The sequence below is a fragment of the Mirounga leonina genome, unplaced genomic scaffold (assembly GCF_011800145.1).
Source record: "Mirounga leonina isolate KUSES-001 unplaced genomic scaffold, KU_Mleo_1.0 Mir_115, whole genome shotgun sequence".
In the NCBI taxonomy this organism is placed as follows: Eukaryota; Metazoa; Chordata; class Mammalia; order Carnivora; family Phocidae; genus Mirounga; species Mirounga leonina.
Genome location: NW_023270268.1, coordinates 1,154,199 through 1,176,182, shown reverse-complemented (window position 1 = coordinate 1,176,182; position 21,984 = coordinate 1,154,199). Strand labels below are relative to the sequence as shown.

At 38.1% G+C, this 21,984-nt stretch overlaps 1 protein-coding gene across 4 annotated transcripts in view; it reads right to left on the bottom strand.

The window, feature by feature from the left end:
- Window positions 1-21,984, bottom strand: part of ANO10 (anoctamin 10) — a 222,535-nt gene that overhangs the window by 161,351 nt on the left and 39,200 nt on the right. For 3 of the 4 annotated variants that reach the window (XM_034991205.1, XM_034991210.1, XM_034991196.1), the window contains exon 10: window positions 6,702-6,893. The exons of the other annotated variant lie outside the window; for it this stretch is intronic. In XM_034991205.1, the coding sequence (XP_034847096.1) occupies window positions 6,702-6,893 (192 nt within the window). The remainder of the gene's footprint in view (window positions 1-6,701; window positions 6,894-21,984) is intronic. 4 annotated transcript variants of the gene reach the window in all.

The following is a 21,984-nucleotide window of genomic DNA, read 5'->3' as shown; positions in this document are numbered from 1 at the left end:
TATTAGAAATTAAAATTAAAAAATTTTTTAAAGATTTTATTTATTTATTTGTCAGAGAGAGAGAGAGCACAAGCAGTGGGAGAGGCAGGCAGAAGGAGAAGCAGGCTCTCCATTGGGCAAGGAGCCCAATGAGGGACTCAATCCCAGGACCCCAGGATCATGACCTGAGTCGAAGGCAGACACTTAACCAACTGAGCCACCCAGGAGCCCCAGAAATTAGAATTTTAAAAGAAGCAAAATGAAACACGATTAGATCCAAACTGAATAAATTTCTTGTCTCATGGAGAATTTCTGCTATCTTTTATTTTAGGAATCCTTTGTGTAATCTAATTGTTTTTCCATAGTTTTCTTTACAACAAACCTACTCTGGACTTTATTTACTTTCTTTTTAAATAACTTAAATTTTTTATTTATTCATTTTTTAATAATTATATTCACATAGCTCAGAACCAAAACACTCTAAGTATAAAGTGAAGAGTCTCCTTGCCCTCGTGTACGCCTTCCCCCCTTCTCACCAGTTCCTGTTCTCCCTACAAAATGATCGCTATTATTATATTTCTTTTGTACCTTTCCACACACATACTTTATATACAAATATAAGCAAACTTGACTGTATATACCCTTTCTTACCCTTAATGTCAGGTCCCTTGCTTTTGTCACTTAAAATGTCCTGAAGAATATTCTACATCAGAACTCAAAGAATTCCTTCATTCTTTGTCACAACTGCTTAAATATTTTATTGCATAGATGTATCAGAATTTATTTTACTCTTTCCTTATTGGTGGGCATTAGTTGCTATTACAAACAATGCTCCAATTAGTTTTCATGTAAATACATCATTTAACAAGTGTGGAATTAGGATAAATTCCTAAACATGGATTACCTGAGTCAAAGGTACCATGCATTCATAATTTTGACAAATATGCCAAGCTGCACCCCACAGGGTTGACCAGTTCACCCTATCAGCAGCATATAAGACTGCCTGTCTTCCTGCACTTTTAATACATTTATCATAAAATGTGATTTTCAAATACAGTTATACTGAATTATAATTTGTGTAATAAACTGCATCCACTGAAGGTATACACTTCATCAAGTTTTGATAGATGTATTTACCTGTGAAATCACTACCACAAACAAAATACAGAATATTTCCATTTCCCCCAAAAGATTCCTCATGATCCTTTGTAATCTATCCTTCTCTTCACACCTGGCCCCAAACAAACACTGATCTGCTTTTTGTCACTATAAATTAGTTTGTATGCTCTAGGATGCCATATAATTGAAATCATATACGTATGATTCGCATATTTTTTTGGTGAAGTACTCCTTCAAATCATTGTCCATGTTTTTATTGGCTGAAATGTCTTATTGAGTTGTAAGAATTCTTAATCTGAATACAAGTCCTCTGGAAGACATCTGTATTATGAATATTTTCTCCCATTCTGTGTCCTGTTTTGTCTTCTTTTAACTTTAGAAGAGCAAACTTTTCCCCCCTATCTGGAGACCTAGTTATCTAAATGCTATTAATGGACAATTGTTTCCGCTACTGAACTGAGATTTCACCTATACCATATAATGCATTTCTGGACTTTTTATTCTGTTCCACTGGTGTGACTGTCTACTAATGCACCAGTACCACTCTACTTTAATAACTGAACTTATATAATAAGTATTAACATGTGGTAAGTGTCCCTTTTCTTCTTTAGAGTTTTCTTGCTATTCTATTTCACTTATTTTTCCCTGAGAACTTGACAATAAGTTTACCTAGTTAAAAGAAAAACTTTGGCTGGGATAGTGCTACATTTGTGAATTAATCTGTAGATTAATTTGTAAATTAAAGGAGAACTGATATATTACAAGTACTGAGTCTTCCTTTATCAGTTAGCTATTACTACATAACCAACAACCCCAAACTCTGTGGCTTCAAACAGCCATTTATTTAACTCTGATTCTGTGGGTGGACAATTTAGGATATGCTCATCCCAGCAATTCTGGTCTCAGCTGACTTTGACTGGATTTGTTCATACACCTGAGGTCAGCTAGACACCTCACTGGTAAACTGGAGACATTACTGGCCTTATTATGCTACTTAGAACTTGTAGTACTATGTTCAATCTAGTGACAGTGGATCTCCTTGCATTGTTCCTAATCTTAGAATGAAAGCATTCAGTCTTTCACCAATAAGTATGATGTCAGCTTTAGGTTTTTTAAAAAAATAGATGTTCCTTATCAAGAAATACCCCCGTTTCTATTTTTGAGTTTTCAAAAATGAATGCTGGATTCTGTCAAATGCTTTAAATATACTGATTGATATAACCATGCAGACTATGAATATGGTAGATTACACTGATTAATTTTCTAATATTGAACGAGGCTGGCATCCCTGAACTAAATGCTACTTGTCATGGTCTATACTTCTTTATATAGATTGCTGAATTATATTTGCTAATAGTTTATTAAGATGTTTTGTATATTTATTCACAAGGGATATTGGTTTGTTGTTTTCCTTTTTTGAACTCTGTCTGGTTTTCTATCACACTGATACCAGCTTCATAAAATGAATTGGGAAATATGCCCTCCTCCTCTGTTTCTGAAAGAAATTGTGTAAAATCGGTATTAATTCTTCTTTAAATGATAGAATTTGCCAGTGAAATCATTTGGGCCATGGCATTTCTTTTTTAGAAATTTGTTATTACAAATTCAATTTCCTTACAGTTATGGAGCTACTCAAATGATCTATTTCATATTGGGCGAGTTGTGGTAGTTTGTGTTTTGGAGGAATTGGTCCATTTCATCCAAGTTGTCAAATTTATATATGTAGAGTTGCTCATAACATTCCCTTTTATACTTTTGATATCTGAAGGGTCTATAGTGATACCTGTTGTTTCATTTTTATAATGGTTGTCTCTTCTTTCTCATTTTAGTCCTGCTAGAGGTTTACCAACTATATTGATCTTTCCAAAGAATCAACTCTTTATTTCATTAATCTTCTCTATTATTTTTCTGTTTTTCATTTCATCAATTTGTACTCTTATCTTTAGTTTCTCCTTTCTGCTGCTTTTGGGTTTCTTTTGTTCTTTGTTTCCAGTTTCCTGAGTAGGCGTTTAGATTAGTGTTTCAAACATTTTCTTCTTTTCCAATGTATGCATTTAGTGCTACAAATTTCCCTGTCACCACTGCTTTAGTGGTGTCTCACCAACTTTGATATGCTGTCTTTTTGTTTTCGATGTCTTTTGAGTCCACTTGACACTTCTTCTTTGACCCATGATTAAGAAATGTCATTTAGTCTTCAAGTGTTTAGAGATTGTCCTGTTATCTTTACATTACTGATCTAGTTTGATTCCACTTCAGAGAACATACTATATATGATTTCAATTTTTAAAGTTTGTTTCCCCAGGATGAATGTTCTGTAAGCACTTGAATGTGTACTCTACTATTGTTGAGCAGAGTGCTCTGTAACATGGATTAGATTCTGTTATCTGATGATGGTGGTGGTGTTGAGTTCTTCTATACCCTTGATGACTTTCTATCTCTTGTTCTGTCAACTGTTGAGAGAGGAATGTTGAAGTCTCCAACTATCATTGTGGATTTATCTATTTCTCCTTTTAGTTCTATAAATTTTGGGTTCACATATTTTAAAACTTTGTTGTTCAGGGCATACACATTAAGATTGCTATGTCTTCTTGGTAATTTTACCCTTTTATCATCGTAAAATGTTCCTCTCTAGTAATTTTCTTTGCTCTGAAGTCTATTTTATTATTAACATAATATTATTATATTAATTAGTATATCATTAATTATAATTATATGTTATAATTAATATATTAACTAATATAACATTAATATAACCACTCTTGCTTTCTTCTAATATTTCCATACATGGCTTTTTTTTTCTCCTTTTACCTTTACCCTGCTTATACCATTATGTTTGAACTCAATTTCTTACAGACAGCATATAGTTGGGTTATGTGTTTTAATCCACTCTACCAATATCTGTCTTTAACTGGTACCTTTAGACCTTTTACAGTTAATATAATTATTGATATGTTAGGACTTTAGTCTGCCATTTCTTTGTTTTCTGTTTGTTCCCTCTGTATTTTCATTTCTGTGTTTTATTTTTCATGCCCTACTGTGGGTTATTTGAACATCTTTTAGAAATACATTTTGATTTATCTGTTTTTGAGTGTATCTTTTATATAGCTTTTTAGTGGTTGCTCTAAGCATTATATTATATACATATATGATTATATATATATATGCTTTATATATGTAATATATATTACATTCATTACACATTGTGTGTCTGTGTAGATCTTCCTTGACCTAGGAGGACTTATGTCCCAAAAAACCCACTGTAAGCTAAAAATATCATAAGACAAAAATGAATTTAATATACCTAACTTACTGAATTATCATAGCTTAGACTAGCTCACCTTAAACATACTCAGAACACTCAGCAAAATCAACACAAAGCCTGTTTTATAATAAAGTGTTGAATAGCTCATGTGATTTGTTGAACATTGTATTGAAAGTAAAAAAACAGAATGGTTGTGTGGGTATAGACGGTTCTAAGTGTATCGGCTGTTTACCCTTGTGACTATGTGGCTAACTGGGAGCTGCAGCTTGCTGCCCAGCATCAGGAGAGAGGATTATACTGCATACCACTGGCTTGGGAAAAGATCTAAATTCAAAATTTGAGGTATGGTTTCTACTGAATATGTATTGTTTTCACACCGTTGTAAAGTCAAAAAATCATAATTTGAACCATTGTAAGTTGGGGACTGTCTATTTATACATATTCAGTCTACTTGTGTCATCATTTATCAGTTTGAGTGATGTAGAGAAACCTCACCTCCCTTTACCATTCTGTACAGGATTTTCTTAATATTTTCTCTACATATATTTAGAATCATTAGATAGTGTTATAATTTCTATTTCAATTGTCAAATATAACTTTAAAGACTCAAGACTGGGAAAGTCTACTATGTTTACTCGTATTTTTGCTTACTGTGGTTTTTCTTCCTAATGTTCCTAGGTCAGTTCTTTTATCATTTCCTTAAGTTTAAAGAACTTCTTTTAGCTATTCTTTTAGGACAGGTTTTCTGGCAACAAATTCTCTTAGTTTTCCTTCATCTGAGAGTGTTTTGATTTTCCCTTCATTCCCGAAGGGTATTTTCTCTGAATATAGGATTCTGTATTAACAGTACTTTTCTTTAAGCACTTGAACAATACTATGCCACTTTACTCCGGCCTCCACGGTTTCTGATGAGAAACTGGCTGTCATTCTAATTGTCTTCCCCTATAGGTAGATAGCATGTCATGTCTCTCTTGGAGCTTTCAAGTTTTTCTTTGTCTTTAGTTTTCATACGTTTAATTACAATGTGTTTGGCATGGACTTTTTGGGGCTTATTCTGTTTTCAATTCACTCAGTTTCTTGAATCTGTAGTTTTAGTTCTATTGCCAAATCAAAAAGTTTTGGCCACTATTACTTCAATATTTTTTAGCCCCTCCTTTCTTCTTTCCTTCTGGGACACCGACAGCAGGAACATTAGATCTTTTGTTATAGCCACGCAGGTCTCTGAGGTTGTATTTACTTTGTCAATCTATTTTTTTCTCTGCTACTCAGACTGAATCATTTCTATTGCTCTATTTTCCAGTTTCTGCTTTTCCTCTACTCCTTCCATTCTGCTACTGCTACTGCACTCATCCACTGAGTTTTTAAATTATATTTTCCACTTCTAAAATATCTATTTGCCCTATTTGCCTCTCCTTTATATCTTCTATTTCTTTGCTGAGATACTCTATTTTTCCATCTGTTTTAGGTGTATTCATTTTATCAAGGCTGCTTTAAAATCTTTGTCTGATATTTCTAACATCTGTCACCTTGATGGTGGCATCTACTGACTGCATCACCTTTTTTTTTTTTTTTTTTTTGGTATCATCCTGGTTCTTGGTATGATGATTTTTTAATAGAAGCCTGGACATTTTGGGTGTTATAAGATTCTACTCTTTATTTAAAACTTTTGTTTTAGTTGGTTCTTCTAACACCACTCCAGCAGGGAAAGAAGGGACAACATCTTGTTAGGTTGCCCATTTGGACACCACTGACCCCCAAGGTGGGGGATGGGATCCTTATTATTGCTGGACAGGGATCAGAATTCTGGCTTCCTGCTAACCCCCACACTGAAACCTCTTGCTTGGAGGGGTACAAATGCCTCATGTGCACTCCCATGTGGCCTCTGCTGTGCTGGGTGGTAGAGAAAGGTCTGACTCTCCATTACGCTTTATCTGAGATCATCTCAGCAGAAACTGGAAAGGGAACCTCATGACTGCTGGGTGAGTGTGGAAGTCCAGGCTCCTAACATGATTTGCACTGACATTGCAGGGGGAGGGCCTCATTATCACCCAGCGGGTGGAATCCCAGCTGGATACTTTACTAAACTATCAGAATTTTACATCTCAAAGGGGTAATAGAAATTATAATTTACCTCCCCCACCCCATCCTCTAATTTTAAAAACAAGGAAAGCAAGGTCCAGAAAAAGTTAATAACTGTCTTAAGTCACACAGCTAGTTTGTGGCAAAAAAAGGGATAACATCCAGTTTTCCCAAATCTCTCCTTAGCACTTTTATTTTTAATCATAAGGCCCCATTTTGCTATTTTTTTTCCGAAAGGAATAATTTTTTCTCATATAATTACCTGCCATACACCAATATTGGCTGAAGGTTCTGAGAATGGCCGTTTGAGGACTCTGCACATTTTTAAGGCATCTGAATTAACTTCAGTGAAGTTATTTAACACAGCAAAGGCAGCTGCTAATGGGTAAACACAGGAGAAAAGGCTCACATAACCAAACTGAAGGAATAATTCCAAGTAATCATCAAAGGTGCCCTGAAAATGTAAACCACAAGAAGAAAACAGGCATTGTTTTAATATCATGTAATAGGAACAACATCTTGCAATACTACCCAAGGCACTGGCCTCCAACCAAAAAAAAAATCTCAGAATTCCTCCCAATTTCTTCTTCTCAACAACAGAATTTACATAAATTCAAAAGCAATTTTATATTTTAAATCCCTGAAAGAATGAAAAAATGATTTAGCTACTCATTTCATTGTGCCAAATCATTGAATTATTACATAATAACAGCAAAGCTAAAGATGTTTGTTCTTGATCAACTGAAAAGAAATGATTCAACATCACTATTAGAAACCTTACATGACTGCCCCCTCACAACATGGGTACCCCAGGACCCCATTAAAAAACTGAAGGTGGTAATGATGTGGGAAACAAAGGCAAAGAAAAATTATTAAATTTCCTCACTATTTACAGCCCATTGACAAGTCCTTGCAACAGGCAGAGTGACCTTCCTCTAGGAACTCAGCTGCCTCCATGTTAATACTTTGCAAAGGGCAAAAGGCAAAGTTAGGCCCAACCCCCAGGATGCTGTAAGTCTACTTTAACATAAAAATTCCTTTGGAAACTTCCTTTATCTCAAACCCCCCCACCTCCACCAAGATACATGTTGGCAATCATCCTCCAAGCATATACATCTGAAGGGTCTCATGACCGAGGGTTTACTAAACAATAATAAATAACCTTTTCCCAACAATAGCTAGCCCCCTCAGGATCCTGGAAACCTTGTTTCCAAAATACCTGGGAGGCTTACGCCATCCCTAACCCCCTCCCAACTTGAAAGTACATAATGGGTCACTCCTCATGACCCCAGTGCCGCTCTTTCTGCCCACAAGTCCTGTCCCCATGCTTTAATAAAACCACCTTTTTGCACCAAAGACATCTCAAGAATTCTTTCTTGGCCGTTGGCTTCAAACCCTAATGTCTTTCCTTTATCAGTGATGCCAGTGAAAATGGCAGAGTAAGGACCTCCAGAAGTTTTCCCCTCCATGAAAACTGAGAAAAATGGCAAAATGTGTCAGAACCAACTTTTCGGGTACTCTGGAAGTTAACCAAAGGCTTGTAGCAATTCTGGCTGCATACAGTCATGACAAACATCTCAATCTTCTGGCATTTTAACTTACTCTAGTCTCATCTCCTGCTCTCCAGCTCTGCAGCAACCTTGGAAAAAACCCCAAAAAACAGCATGCACTCCCAGGACAAGAGGGACCAGAGTGGGGCTGGAGATCTTTGAAAGCCTCATTCCCAAAGGGAAACCAATCTGACCTGGTTAGTGGTACCTTAGAAGAGCCCCCACTCGAAAGGCTCATCTTTATTCAACTTCATTGAGTCTCTTTCAGTGCTAAAGCCTTCTCCTTTATGTTATGGTATGTTAGTTGAATTTTTAAACATCAGTCTGCCTGAGGTAACGGGTAGCAGCTGGGGCAAACAAGAGACTAGCCAGGGAGCTCAAAAGGGCAAGCTGAGGAATGAGACATCCACAGGGGGTTTGAAAAGCTCCAACATTTTTCTGGAAATCTATAAGACCAGGCACATGCATAGGCTCATGCATAATCTCAGGAAAGATCTGAGAAGGCCCTAAGATCTCACCTCCGCATAAGCAGAAAGTGAATGCTAAGGCAGAATTTTAAACTTCCTGGTTTAGTGTTGAAGGCATGCCCCACCACAAAAACAGAGACCTAACAGACATCTGATGAAGGATAGAAGCAAAAAAATGTTCACCTTTAACCCAGTAGGCTGACCTATGGCCTGCATAATTTTGATAAGGATCAAATTAAGTGCTGGTTGCTACATTCTTAAAGGGTCTCATGTCTGCCTGTATATCTCACTGATAGTTAATATCGAACTGAATGATAAGCACTAGAGAAATCTTGCAAAAGTAGTGTTACGAGTAGAAATTTGAAGAAACATTCATGATCTAATACTCCCTACATGTCCTCTTCCCCTTGAGCATTAAGCATATAACCACCAGATTCATAAAGCAAAAGTGTAAATCTTTCTGCCTGAAGGTCCTGTCCCTATAGACAGAAAGCACCTTTTTGCACCAAAAATGTCTCAAGAATCTTTCTTGACTGTTCACTTGCAGCCCCACATCAACATCTACATAACACTGACCCCAACAACAGAATACTCATTCTTCTCCAGTGCACATGAAACATTCTTCAGGTTAGATGAGATGTTAGATCATAAGACAATTCTCAACAAATCTAAAAGGCTTAAAAATCATACAAAATATCTTCTCTGACCACAATGGAATGAAAGTGGAAATCAATAACAAGGAAATTTGGGAAATTCACATATTTTATGGATATTAAGCAACATACTCCTAAGAAACCAATGAGTCAAAGAAGAAATCACAAGAAAAATTAGAGAATACTTTGAGATGAATGAAAATTAAGATACAATATATCAAAACTTATAGGATGTTGTGAAAACAGTACTCAGAGGGAAGTTCATAGGTATAAATGCCTTCGCTTAAAAAAAAAAAAAGGCAGATCTCAAAACAACTAAAATTTTCACCTTAAGAATCTAGTAAAAGAATAGTAAACTAAATCTAAAGCAAAAAGAAATAAATCAACACAACAAAGTTTTATAGACATATATGATAATTTATATAATATATATTTTATTTTTTAAAGATTTTATTTATTTGTCAGAGAGAGAGAGAGAGCACAAACAGGGGGAGTGGCAGGCAGAGGGAGGAGCAGGCTCCTCACTGAGCAAGGAGCCCGATGCAGGGCTCAATCCCAGGACTCTGGGATCATGACCTGAGCCTAAGGCAGATGCTTAATCAACTGAGCCACCCAGGCATCCCTAAATATATATTTTTATATAATTAAATATAGTCATATCAATAAATACAGAAAAAAAACAAAATCTGATACCCTTTCATGATAAAAACACTCAACAAATGAGTAATAGTAGGGAATTTCCTCAAACTGATAAATAGCATCTATGAATCACTACAGCTAACATCATACTTAATGGTGAAAAATTGAAAGCTTCCCACCTAAGATCAGGAACTAAACAGGAATGTCTGCTCTTAACTCTTCTATTCAATACTGTCCTTGAGGTTCAAACCAGAACAATAAGGCAAAGAAAGAAAGAAGAGCCATCCAGAACAAGACAAGAATGTCTGCTCTAACTCTTCTATTCAACACTGTCCTTGGGATTCTAACCAGAACAATACGGCAAAGAAAGAAATAAGAGCCATCCAGAACAAGAAAAGAAGTAAAACTATTTCTATTTGCAGAGGACATGATATTATATATAAAAAACCCCTAAAGAACTCCCCCCCAAGAGACTATTTGGTCTAATAATAAGCAATCTAATGATAAACTTCAGTAAGGTTGCAGGATATAAGATCAACATACAAAAATCAATGGTATTTCTATAAACCAGTAATGAACAATCTCAAAATGAAATTTAAAAAGAAATTCATTTACAATAGTATCAAAAAGCATAAAACACTTAGTAATAGATTTAACAGAATGTAATATTTGTACACTGAAAACCACAAAGCATTGCTGAAAGAAATTAAAGACCTAAATAAATGGAAAGATATTCCATGTTTATGAATTAGAAAAGATGGAAATACTCCCCAAATTGATGAATAGATTCAATGCAATCCCAATCAAACTTCCAACTGCATTTTTAAAAGAAATGGACAAGCTAATCCTAAAATCATAAGGAATTGCAAGGGACCCAGAATAGCCAAAACAATCCTGAAAAAGAACAAAGTTAGAAAAATCACATTTCCTGGTTTGAAAACCTACTACTAAGCTACAGTATAGTACTGGCATAAGGATAGACATGTAGAGGAATAGCACTGAGAGTCCAGAAACAAATCCATGTATCTATAGCCTTATAATTTTCAACAAATGTGTGAATATCATTCAATGAAGAAAAAAATGATTTTTTTTAAACAAACACTGCTAGGACAGCTGGATATCCACATGCAAAAGAATGAATCTGGACTCCTTCCTCATACTACCTACAGAAATTAATTCAAAATGGATCAGACCTAAATGTAAGAGCTAAGTCTATAAAATTCTTACAAGAAAATATAGGAGCAAATCTTCCTGTGTTTAGGTAAGGCAATGTTTCTTAGAGATGACACCAAAAGAACAAGCAACAAAAAAGAGAGAAATCTGACTCCATCAAAATTAAAAACTTTTGTGCATCAAAGGACACTCAAGAAAATAAAAAGCTAACCCACAGAATGGGAGGATATATTTGCAAATCATATAGCTGATAAGAAATTTATATTCAGGGGCATCTGGGTGGCTCAGTCAGTTAAGCAACCAACTCTTAATTTCAGCTCAGGTCATGATCTCAGGGTGGTGAGATTGAGCCCTACATCAGGCTCTGTGCTAGGTATGGAGTCTGCTTAAGATTCTCTCTCTCCCACTCTCTCTCTGCTTCTCCCCCTACCCCTCTCACACTCTCTCTAAAAAAAAAAAAATATATATATATATTCAGAATATATGAAGAACTCCTGCAATGAAATAATAAAAAGACAGATAATCCAATGAAAAATGGGCAAAGAATATGAATATGTATTTACCCAAAGAAGAGACACACTGGTCAAAAAGCACATGAAAAGACGATCAGTATCTTTAGGCATTAAGAAAATGCAAATCAAACCCACAATGAAATACCATTTCACACGTATTAGCTGTGGCTATCATTAAAGAGAGGGAAGGGCGCCTGGTGGCTCAGTTGGTTAAGTGTCCAACTCTTAGTCTCGCTCAGGTCATGATCTCATGGTCGTGAGATCAAGCCCCATGTCCAGCTCCATGCTCAATGTGGAGTCTGCTTCAGATTCTCTCTCTCTCCCTCTGGCCCTCCCCCAACTTGTGCACATGCTCTCTCTCTCAAATAAATAAATCTTAAAAAAAAAAAAAAGTTACTTAAAAAGGGGGAAAAAGGCAAAACATAACAAGTGTTGATAGAGATGTAGAAAAAAATGGGACTGGTAGGGATGGAAAATGGTACCAATGCCTTTGAAAACAGTCTGGCAGTTCCTCAAAAAGTGAAACGCAGATATGACCTAGCCTATGGTAACGTATGTTCATAAGAAACATATGTTCATACAAAAGCTTGCACACAAATGTTTATACCAGCATTATTTCTAACAGCCAAAAAGTGGAAACAATGCAAATGTCTATCAACTGATGAATGAATATATAAAATGTAGTATATCCATACAATGGAATATTATTCAACCATAAAAAGGAATGAAGTACAGATACATGCTATCTCATGGATGAACCCTGAAAGTGTTATGCTTAGTGAAAGAAGCCAGACACAAAGGCCACATACTGTAGGATTCCATTACATGACATGCACACAATAGGCAAATCCACAGAGACAGAATGTAGACTGGTGGTTGCCAGAGACTGGGTTAGGGGCTGACTGCTTAATGGGTGTGGGGTTTCTGTCAGGGCTGATGAAACATTCTGGAATTAGTGGTGATTGTTGTAAAACCTTGTGAATTCACTAAAAATCATTACATTGTACTGATTCAAAATGGTGAATTTTATGGTATGTGAATTATATCCCAATTTTTTAAAAAAGTAAAGAAAAAAAAGCTGATAGTAACAAGGAACCTCCTGAGAGTCACTCCAGCAGAAGCAGTAGATATACCAAAGAGGCCAAAGAAAGAAATCCACAGCAGAAAGTGGGGAAACAATAGAAGCAGGAAGAAATCATTCTCAAACTATGTTTAAAAACCTTACTAATATGTTTTAAAAGATTTGGTCTAAAGGAAGAAAGGGGCAATAATCATTATATGCCCTCAACTTGGTGGGGGAGAAACATAAACGTAAGTATGAGGTAAGTTATTTAGTTATTTAATAATTGGACAAAGGAGCCTTCACTGAAGTAGGATGCCTAGGCGTTGGTGACTCTCACTTGTCACTTGAGTGACATCACAACTCTACAGGACCCAGTGACATGCTACTCAAACTCCTCACTCCTCCCTAGAGGCCTGCTGTTCACAATGCACGTTTATTCTGACCCAGAGAAGCTGAGCAGCGCTCTATGCCAGGCAGTGAGTGAGTGACAGACCCAGCTTTCATGATGCCTCAGGTCAGGCTTGCCCACTTCCAGCATCCTCAGGCCTCCTCATGACCATCCAAGTGCACAGGCTGCAGCAACTCCAGCTTAATAAAAAATACTTGTCACAGTATTTTAAAGCAATATTATTAATATTCTATACTATATATAATATATATTGCTTTAAAATACTGTGACAAGTATTTTTACATGAGTATATTCTATATATTATAAAATATAAATGTATATTATATATACTATAGATACTATATACACATATATACTATACATTCTATATATTATATATTTATTATATATATAGACTATATTAGTATATGCATTATATAAATTATATAAATTTCTTATAAATATATAAATTTATTTGATAATTTACATATAAATTATATATTATATGAATATATAATATGTTTGTATAATTTATATAATATATATTATTAAATATTTTATATATATTCTATATTATATAGAATAATTCTAAAACGAATTATTATAATTATTATTATGGTATCTCAGAGTCCGTCTTTCACCAAGACATGATATTAGGCTCAACAGCTGAGCTTAGTGTAGGTCAGATTCCACTTCTAGTCAATTTCTTTTCTTGTTTTGTATTTCACTAAAATAGAAAATACCCAAATGTAAGTACTGGGAATGGTAGAAAGTGCTTCTTTCAGATGCTCTGGGTATGTGAACGAAGCATGAACCCAGGGACTCTGAGTTAGTCTCTGGCTGTTTTCAAGGCTCACATGTGCCTCTGGAGCTGGGGGGGTTGGGGGGGATTAGCGCTCAGCTGGAGATTCAGAGGTGAGTAGTTTCTAAACCACTCTTTGGTTGCATTTGCTTCTGGAAAGTATTTCCTTATGCTGTGTTGCAGCATATAGATGAGGTTTTAAAATATACCCAGTGATATAGCATTGATTCATTTCTCTGAAAAGTGTAGAAATCAAGAGTTAGGAAAGAGTGAAAATCTTAGCTATTAAGCCATTTTTACCACAATTCAGTCTTAAGAAATCCTGGCAGCCTACATCCGGTTTTCAAAACTGCACTGTTTCAGTTCCGACAGTACAAGGTTGGGCCTCTGCAGAGATGTGTAGACAAATTCTCCTGGGTGTGCCACTAGGCAGCCTCCAGAAGGCATGCCCAAGTCTTCCTGGCATTTTTAGCATACAACACCCAGGGAGCTCCTACCCCACCGAGCAGCGCACTGCGCATGCTGTTTCTATCTCACACAGGAGTGAGTGTAGTATGCACATGTTAACACTTTATCAGTACTTTTACACTTCTGAGCACTTCTGAGCCAGTAAATTTAGCAAAGCAGGGACATACTCCAACAGCAAGAAGGAAAAAAAAATGCAAATTCGACAAAGTAAATAACTGCATGCTAAAACAGAAATAAATTAACCAAGACACACTCTACCCTATTAGCTGCAAGTTAGCAAGGACCAACTAAGACAAACTTACAAAATTTTAAGAACAAAGCAGTCATTAAGAATACTTTCTCTGAGGGACACCTGGGTGGCTCAGTCGGTTAAGCGTCTGCCTTCAGCTCAGGTCATGATCCCAGGGTCCTGGGATCGAGTCCCGCATCGGGCTCCCCGCAGAGCAGGGAGCCTGCTTCTCCCTCTGCCTCTCTCTCTACCTCTCATGAATAAATAAATAAAATCTTTAAAAAAAAAAAAAGAACACTTTCTCTGAAATTATAACTAATTTTACATATCTATTTACTAAATGAATGAAAAAAAGTTTCAGGTTTCAGGTGATCCATCCCACTGGCTCCTCAAACCAGCCCTGGAGAAGCACCATGTCTGGGAGTTCCCTACGCTGAGTGTCGGACAAGGAAAGAAAGTATACTGAGGGCAACAAGCAGCACACAGACATCAAAGGCTGGCCATTCTTCTCCTAAAACTGTTCCTCATTCCATATCATATTGAATGCCTGCTAAGAGTTACCATGATAAATAACATGGGGACCCTGCCCTCAGCGATTGAGAAAGGAAAATTATTAATAAGTGGCACAAAATCCTAAATAAAATACTGACATATTCAACATGACAATGTGTATTTAAAAATAGTCAACAAGTGGAGTTAATCATTTAAATGTACACTTGGTGTTCCATTAGGAAATTTATTATTGTAAATGAAAATATTAAATAATGAAAGGACTTTATTTAATATGATAGTCTCAAAAGAAGCAATAAATGAAGAATTTGATAAAATTTAACATCCTTCACAATACAAACTCTTAGTAAATAAGGAAAAAAAACATTTTTAAACTGATAAAAAGTTACCTACCCAAAACATGTGACAAACGTGATACTCAATGATGAGAAGACAAAAAAAAAAAATCAGGAACAAGAGAAAGATTCCTGTTGTAACTACTTCTGTCCAAGTTATACTGAACATATTAGTGAACCCAATAGATAATAACTATCAAGATGGAGGAAAAAAGAAAACAGCCATTATTTATTTATAGCTGAAATATCTGTCTACATAGAAAATCCAAGAAAGTGGATTGGAAATAATGGGAGGATTCAGCAAGGTTGCTGGATAAAACATACAAAAATCAACAGCATTCTCATGTACTAGCAACAACCAATTAAAAACTATTTTTAAAGGGGTACTGGTTATAGGAAAAAGGAAAATCGCAAAGTATCTACCAGCAGATAACTTATTCATTACAAAGTGAAAAACAGCCTCTATAATCTGCCTATCACCAGGTCAACCAAGGGATCAAACAAGGCAGCTCCACACAAGGGGCAACCTGACATCATGCCCCCTGATAGGGTACAATGATGGTACCTTTCAGTAACTGCTAAGCTTGAATCCTATGAGGAAACAAGGGGACCAACTGGCTGCACCAAAACCAATGCCTTGAAAAACAAAAAAGGCAGGGGAATTATTCCAGATTTGCAGTTTTCAAGCTTTTTGGTCTTTGGAAGCCCTAAACTCTTTTTTTTTTAAATTTATTTATTGTTAATCACCATACATTACATCATTAGTTTTAGAAGTAGTGTTCCATGATTCATTGTTTATGCATAACACCCAGTGCTCCATGCAGAACGTGCCCTCTTTAATACCCATCACCAGGCTAACCCATCCTCCCACCCCCCTCCCCTCTAGAACCCTCAGTTTGTTTTTCAGAGTCCATCGTCTCCCATGGTTCGTCTCCCCCTCCATTATCCCCACCTTCGTTCTTCCCCTCCTGCTATCTTCTTCTTTTTTTTTTCTTAACATATATTGCATTATTTGTTTCAGAGGTACAGATCTGAATTTTCACAGTCTTGCACAATTCACAGCGCTTACCAGAGCACATACCCTTCCCAGTGTCTATCACCCAGTCACCCCATCCCTCCCACCACTCCAGCAACCCTCAGTTTGTTTCCTGAGATTAAGAATTCCTCGTATCAGTGAGGTCATATGATACGTGTCTTTCTCTGTTTGACTTATTTCGCTCAGCATAATACCCTCCAGTCCCATCCACATCGTTGCAAATGTCAAGATCTCATTCCTTTTGATGGCTGCATAATATTCCATTGTATATATATACCACCTCTTCTTTATCCATTCATCTGTCGATGGACATCTTGGCTCTTTTCACAGTTTAGCTATGGTGGACATTGCTGCTATAAACATCGGGGTGCACGTACCCCTTTGGATCCCTACATTTGTATCTTTGGGGTAAATACCCCGTAGTGCAGTTGCTGGATCGTATGGTAACTCTATTTTCAACTTTTTGAGGAACCTCCATACTGTTTTCCAGAGTGGCTGCACCAGCTTGCATTCCCACCAACAGTGTAGGAGGGTTCCCCTTTCTCCGCATCCCCGCCAACATCTGTCGTTTCCTGACTTGTTAATTTTAGCCATTCTGACTGGTGTGAGGTGGTATCTCATTGAGGTTTTGATTTGGATTTCCCTGATGCCGAGCGACGTTGAGCACTTTTTCATGTGTCTGTTGGCCATTTGGATGTCTTCTTTGGAAAAATGTCTGTTCATGTCTTCTGCCCATTTCTTGATTGGATTCTTTGTTCTTTGGGTGTTGAGTTTGATAAGTTCTTTATAGATTTTGGATACTAGCCCTTTATCTGATATGTCATTTGCAAATATCTTCTCCCATTCTGTTGGTTGTCTTTTGGTTTTGTTGACTGTTTCCTTTGCTTTGCAAAAGCTTTTTATCTTGATGAAGTCCCAATAGTTCATTTTTGCCCTTGCTTCCCTTGCCTTTGGCGATGTTTCTAGGAAGAAGTTGCTGCGGCTGGGATCGAAGAGGTTGCTGCCTGTGTTCTCCTTTAGGATTTTGATGGACTCCTGTCTCACATTGAGGTCTTTCAACCATTTTGAGTCTTTTTTTGTGTGTGGTGTAAGGAAATGGTCCAGTTTCATTCTTCTGCATGTGGCTGTCCAATTTTCCCAACACCATTTGTTGAAGAGACTGTCTTTTTTCCATTGGACATTATTTCCTGCTTTGTCAAAGATGAGTTGACCATAGAGTTGAGGGTCCATTTCTGGGCTCTCTATTCTGTTCCATTGATCTATGTGTCTGTTTTTGTGCCAGTACCATGCTGTCTTGATGATGACAGCTTTGCAATAGAGCTGCAAGTCCAGAATTGTGATGCCACCAGCTTTGCTTTTCTTTTTCAACATTCCTCTGGCTATTCGGGGTCTTTTCTGGTTCCATACAAATTTTAGGATTATTTGTTCCATTTCTTTGAAAAAAGTGGATGGTATTTTGATGGGGATTGCATTGAATGTGTAGATTGCTCTAGGTAGCATTGACATCTTCACAATATTTGTTCTTCCAATCCATGAGCATGGAACGTTTTTCCATTTCTTTGTGTCTTCCTCAATTTCTTTCATGAGTATTTTATAGTTTTCTGAGTACAGATCCTTTGCCTCTTTGGTTAGATTTATTCCTAGGTATCTTATGGTTTTGGGTGCAATTGTAAATGGGATCGACTCCTTAATTTCTCTTTCTTCTGTCTTGTGGTTGGTGTATAGGAATGCCACAATTTCTGTGCATTGATTTTATATCCTGCCACTTGACTGAATTCCTGTATGAGTTCTAGCAGTTTTGGGGTGGAGTCTTTTGGGTTTTCCACCTAAAGTATCATATCATCTGCAAAGAGTGAGAGTTTGACTTCTTCTTTGCCGATTTGGATGCCTTTTATTTCTTTTTGTTGTCTGATTGCTGTGGCTAGGACTTCTAATACTATGTTGAATAGCAGTGGTGACAGTGGACATCCCTGCCGCGTTCCTGACCTTAGGGGGAAAGCGCTCAGTTTTTCCCCATTGAGAATAATATTTGCTGTGGGTTTTTCATAGATGGCTTTTATGATATTGAGGTATGTCCCCTCTATCCCTACACTCTGAAGAGTTTTAATCAAGAAAGGATGCTGTACTTTGTCAAATGCTTTTTCTGCATCTATTGAGAGGATCATATGATTCTTGTTCTTTCTTTTGTTAATGTATTGTATCACGTTGATTGATTTGTGGATGTTGAACCAACCTTGCAGCCCAGTTTGAAGCCCTAAACTTTTTTTTTTTTTAAAGATTTTATTTATTTATTTGAGAGAGAGAGAATGAGAGACAGAGAGCATGAGAGGGACGAGGGTCAGAGGGAGAAGCAGACTCCCTGCCGAGCAGGGAGCCCGATGCGGGACTCGATCCTGGGACTCCAGGATCATGACCTGAGCCGAAGGCAGTCGCTTAACCAACTGAGCCACCCAGGCGCCCCATTGAAGCCCTAAACTCTTAAAAATGAGGACACCAAAGGCCTTTTGTTTGTAGAAGTTCTACCTACACTGGTCAGATTCCACTTCTAGTCAGTTTCTTTTGTTTTGTATTTGATATTTACCATATTTGAAATTAAAACTCAAGACTGTAAAATAATATTTCTCATTGATTCATTTAAATAAAAACATTAACCAATAAAATACTGCTTGAAAAGTAATTACATTTTCTAAGACAAAACATTCAGTGTAGAGAGTAACACTCGTTTATGTTTTTAGCAAATTTCCTACTGTCTAGCTTACTAGAAGGCAGCTCATTTAGTGTGTGGCAATATGCTGCTCTAATTGGAGTATTCATCATGAAAATTCATACTCATGCAGCTATGCAGTTGGACGTGAACTGGCAGTTCACAGGAGAGGGGCACAGTGAAGACCGAGGCGCTACATGGCCTTAGCCCTGTGGCTGGTGCAGCAGGGTCAGAAGACCCTAGCGGACTACCCCTAGTGGGGACATTATGAAGGTTTTCTTTTTCCTTACTTTTTACTCTGTCCTGAATTATCCAAGTTTCCTATAGTGCATAACAAGTATTACTTTTATAATGTTTTTTTGTGTTACAGTCAGATTGGTTTTTTTCCCCAAAACTTGGTAATATTATTTTAGATTCTCATATAGCAGTCAGGATGAGCTTTACAGAAAACACAATTCTAAGTTCACTGACTTCAGGGAGGAGAAAAATACACCAAGAGGGAAGAAACAGTGCATAGGAAACAACGACCTAGATCAAATGTGACCAAAAAGCATGTCCCCTCTCCCAGTACATGGAGAGAGTTGAAAGAGCAAATACTGGGTTGTCACTCCAGTAGAGAGAGTAGAGGGGGACATACAGGATAGGAGGGCGAAACGCATCAGATCACACAGGGTCATGCAACAGGTCAAGGAGAAGCAGTGCTAACCCAGCATTCACTCACAGATTCAGGACCTGCAAGAGAAACCAGTGCACTATTTCCTTTCCTTCACATCAGAGAGCCTGTGCTCAATGACAGAAAGACTCTCAACTGGAAAAGCAAAGTCTTGAATCTTGATCCTGATTTACTTGCCAAGTGATTAACAACATAGAGCTTCATTTGCCTTTTATTAACACGGGAAAAGCAAAGCTTATCTTACCTTCCTTCATAAAGGTATTATCAGATGTCATCAAGTGCCAAAAAGGTGAGGTGTAAGATTCTGGCAGTGTCACCTTATTAGCACACAGTTCTTAGGTGACTTAAAATTGCTAGGGCAAGGGGCATATTGCTTGAATGACTGTATACCATTCACTGAGCCAGGGGAAAAGGAGAAGAAACTGGTCTAGAGAAGAGTGAATTTGGTTTGGAGCACTTCAGGGGATGATGTTGTTTGCCCAAATAATTCAGAGAAAAAGAAGAGACGAAAGCAGATTCTAACTGATTACGGGAAGAGAAGTAGGGAAGTAGAGATAATAATATGGAGAATTATTTCAAGAAACTGTGAGGGGCAGGAAAGACAGGACACGAAGAGCAGAAGATGTGAGGGTCTGCTTGGTTTGGGGCAGGAGGGCTGCTGACAGGTGGGGTAGGGTGAAAGGGAAGTGGGAGATAGGGGAGCTCCAGGTGGGCACTGGGAAAAGAGGCCTCTAAAAATGAGAGGGGATGCAGAGGGGATGGAATAAAGAGCTTGGGGGAAAGACTGCTGGTTGGCTTCCATAAAAGAAAGAAGGATGAAAAATAAATACAGCCAGAAATACCACTCCCCAGAACAGGCAAGGAAAGGATTCAGACAGCGTGAATTAGATGGAGTTTTTAGGCCACAGTAAGCTAGCCCTCAACCAGTTCAGGCAAGATGGCACCACACTGTGCAAATGTGTTCCTTTAACTCTTCTTGCATGTGTATATGTGTGTGTGTTGTCTGTGCACATGTGCATACATGCACCTGTGTTTTCTCTGACACTTCACATATAAATATAAATCGTGTTACTGGTCAAGTGTGCTATAAATTTATACTTTGAATCACATTCTCCCCCAAAGACAGCAGTGACAGAAAATGCTAGTGCATATACGTATATTTTCTTTTTTTTTTTTTTGAAGATTTTTTATTTATTTATTTGAGAGAGAGAGAATGAGAGACAGAGAGCATGAGAGGGAGGAGGGTCAGAGGGAGAAGCAGCCTCCCCGCCGAGCAGGGAGCCCGATGCGGGACTCGATCCCGGGACTCCAGGATCATGACCTGAGCCGAAGGCAGTCGCTTAACCAACTGAGCCACCCAGGCGCCCGCATATACATATATTTTCAAGAGAGGCCTATCACCACTCAAAAACTAGAAAAACAGCTGTACAGGTGAGAAATGGAACAAAATGCAAGGTGGTAAGCAGGAACCTGGCCAAGGGAGGCAGCCATATCTGCATCCATGGAGTAGGGGACTAAGGCACCCCGCTCCAGTGCAGCCTAACTGGGGCCAGGCTGTTTGCACAAAACCAGGAGCTAGGACAGTGGAACACTGTCCCTGAAAGGGGGCTGAAAAAAGCCACAGTTGCCGCTCTGGAACTATAGCTTGGGCCAACAGCACGCTACCTTACTGGCTCTCCAAAATCCCTGAGGTCATCACAAGGTGGGAGCTCTGGGCTACAAACACCTGGTTCTGGACTAAGGACTTAGCAGCTCAGGGGACAGTTGTGAAAATGAGGGAAAAGTGAGCAGAGACAGAATATACTCCTCCTCGAGATGAACGTACCAACTAAAACTCATACACACATGCGAAAAGGGGGCACATAAGCCAAGAAACTCAAACGACGATTCATCAAGATGGAAGACAAGACTAAGAGAGTTTGCCAGTAAGGGACCCTCGCTGATGAGCCACTGCAGGGTCTATTTCCCTCAGAAGGGTCCCACGCCGAGAAGGAAGGTGCAGGATAAACAGTGACCTGGGGCGGACAGGACCCTTGCCCACGAACACACGGTCAGGTTGGGGAGCTGTTACAAGTGGCCACAGAGCCGGCAGATCCCTGGTGAACTCAGACCGTTTGTATTCACCATGCCAGTAAGTAATTTAAACTAGAAATGACTCTGCCGACTGGCGCTCCAGTTCAGCAGCAGGCTTCAGGGTCCTGCAGGCGCCGGCAGCGCCCCAAGCCGGCAGGTGCTGCCCCTCCGCAGCCTTCCCATCCCTCCCTGGCTCCTGCGTCTTCGCAGCAACGGCCACCTCAAGCCTCCGCAGAGTGGCGACAGAACTGGCCAAGCCCCCACTCTGCT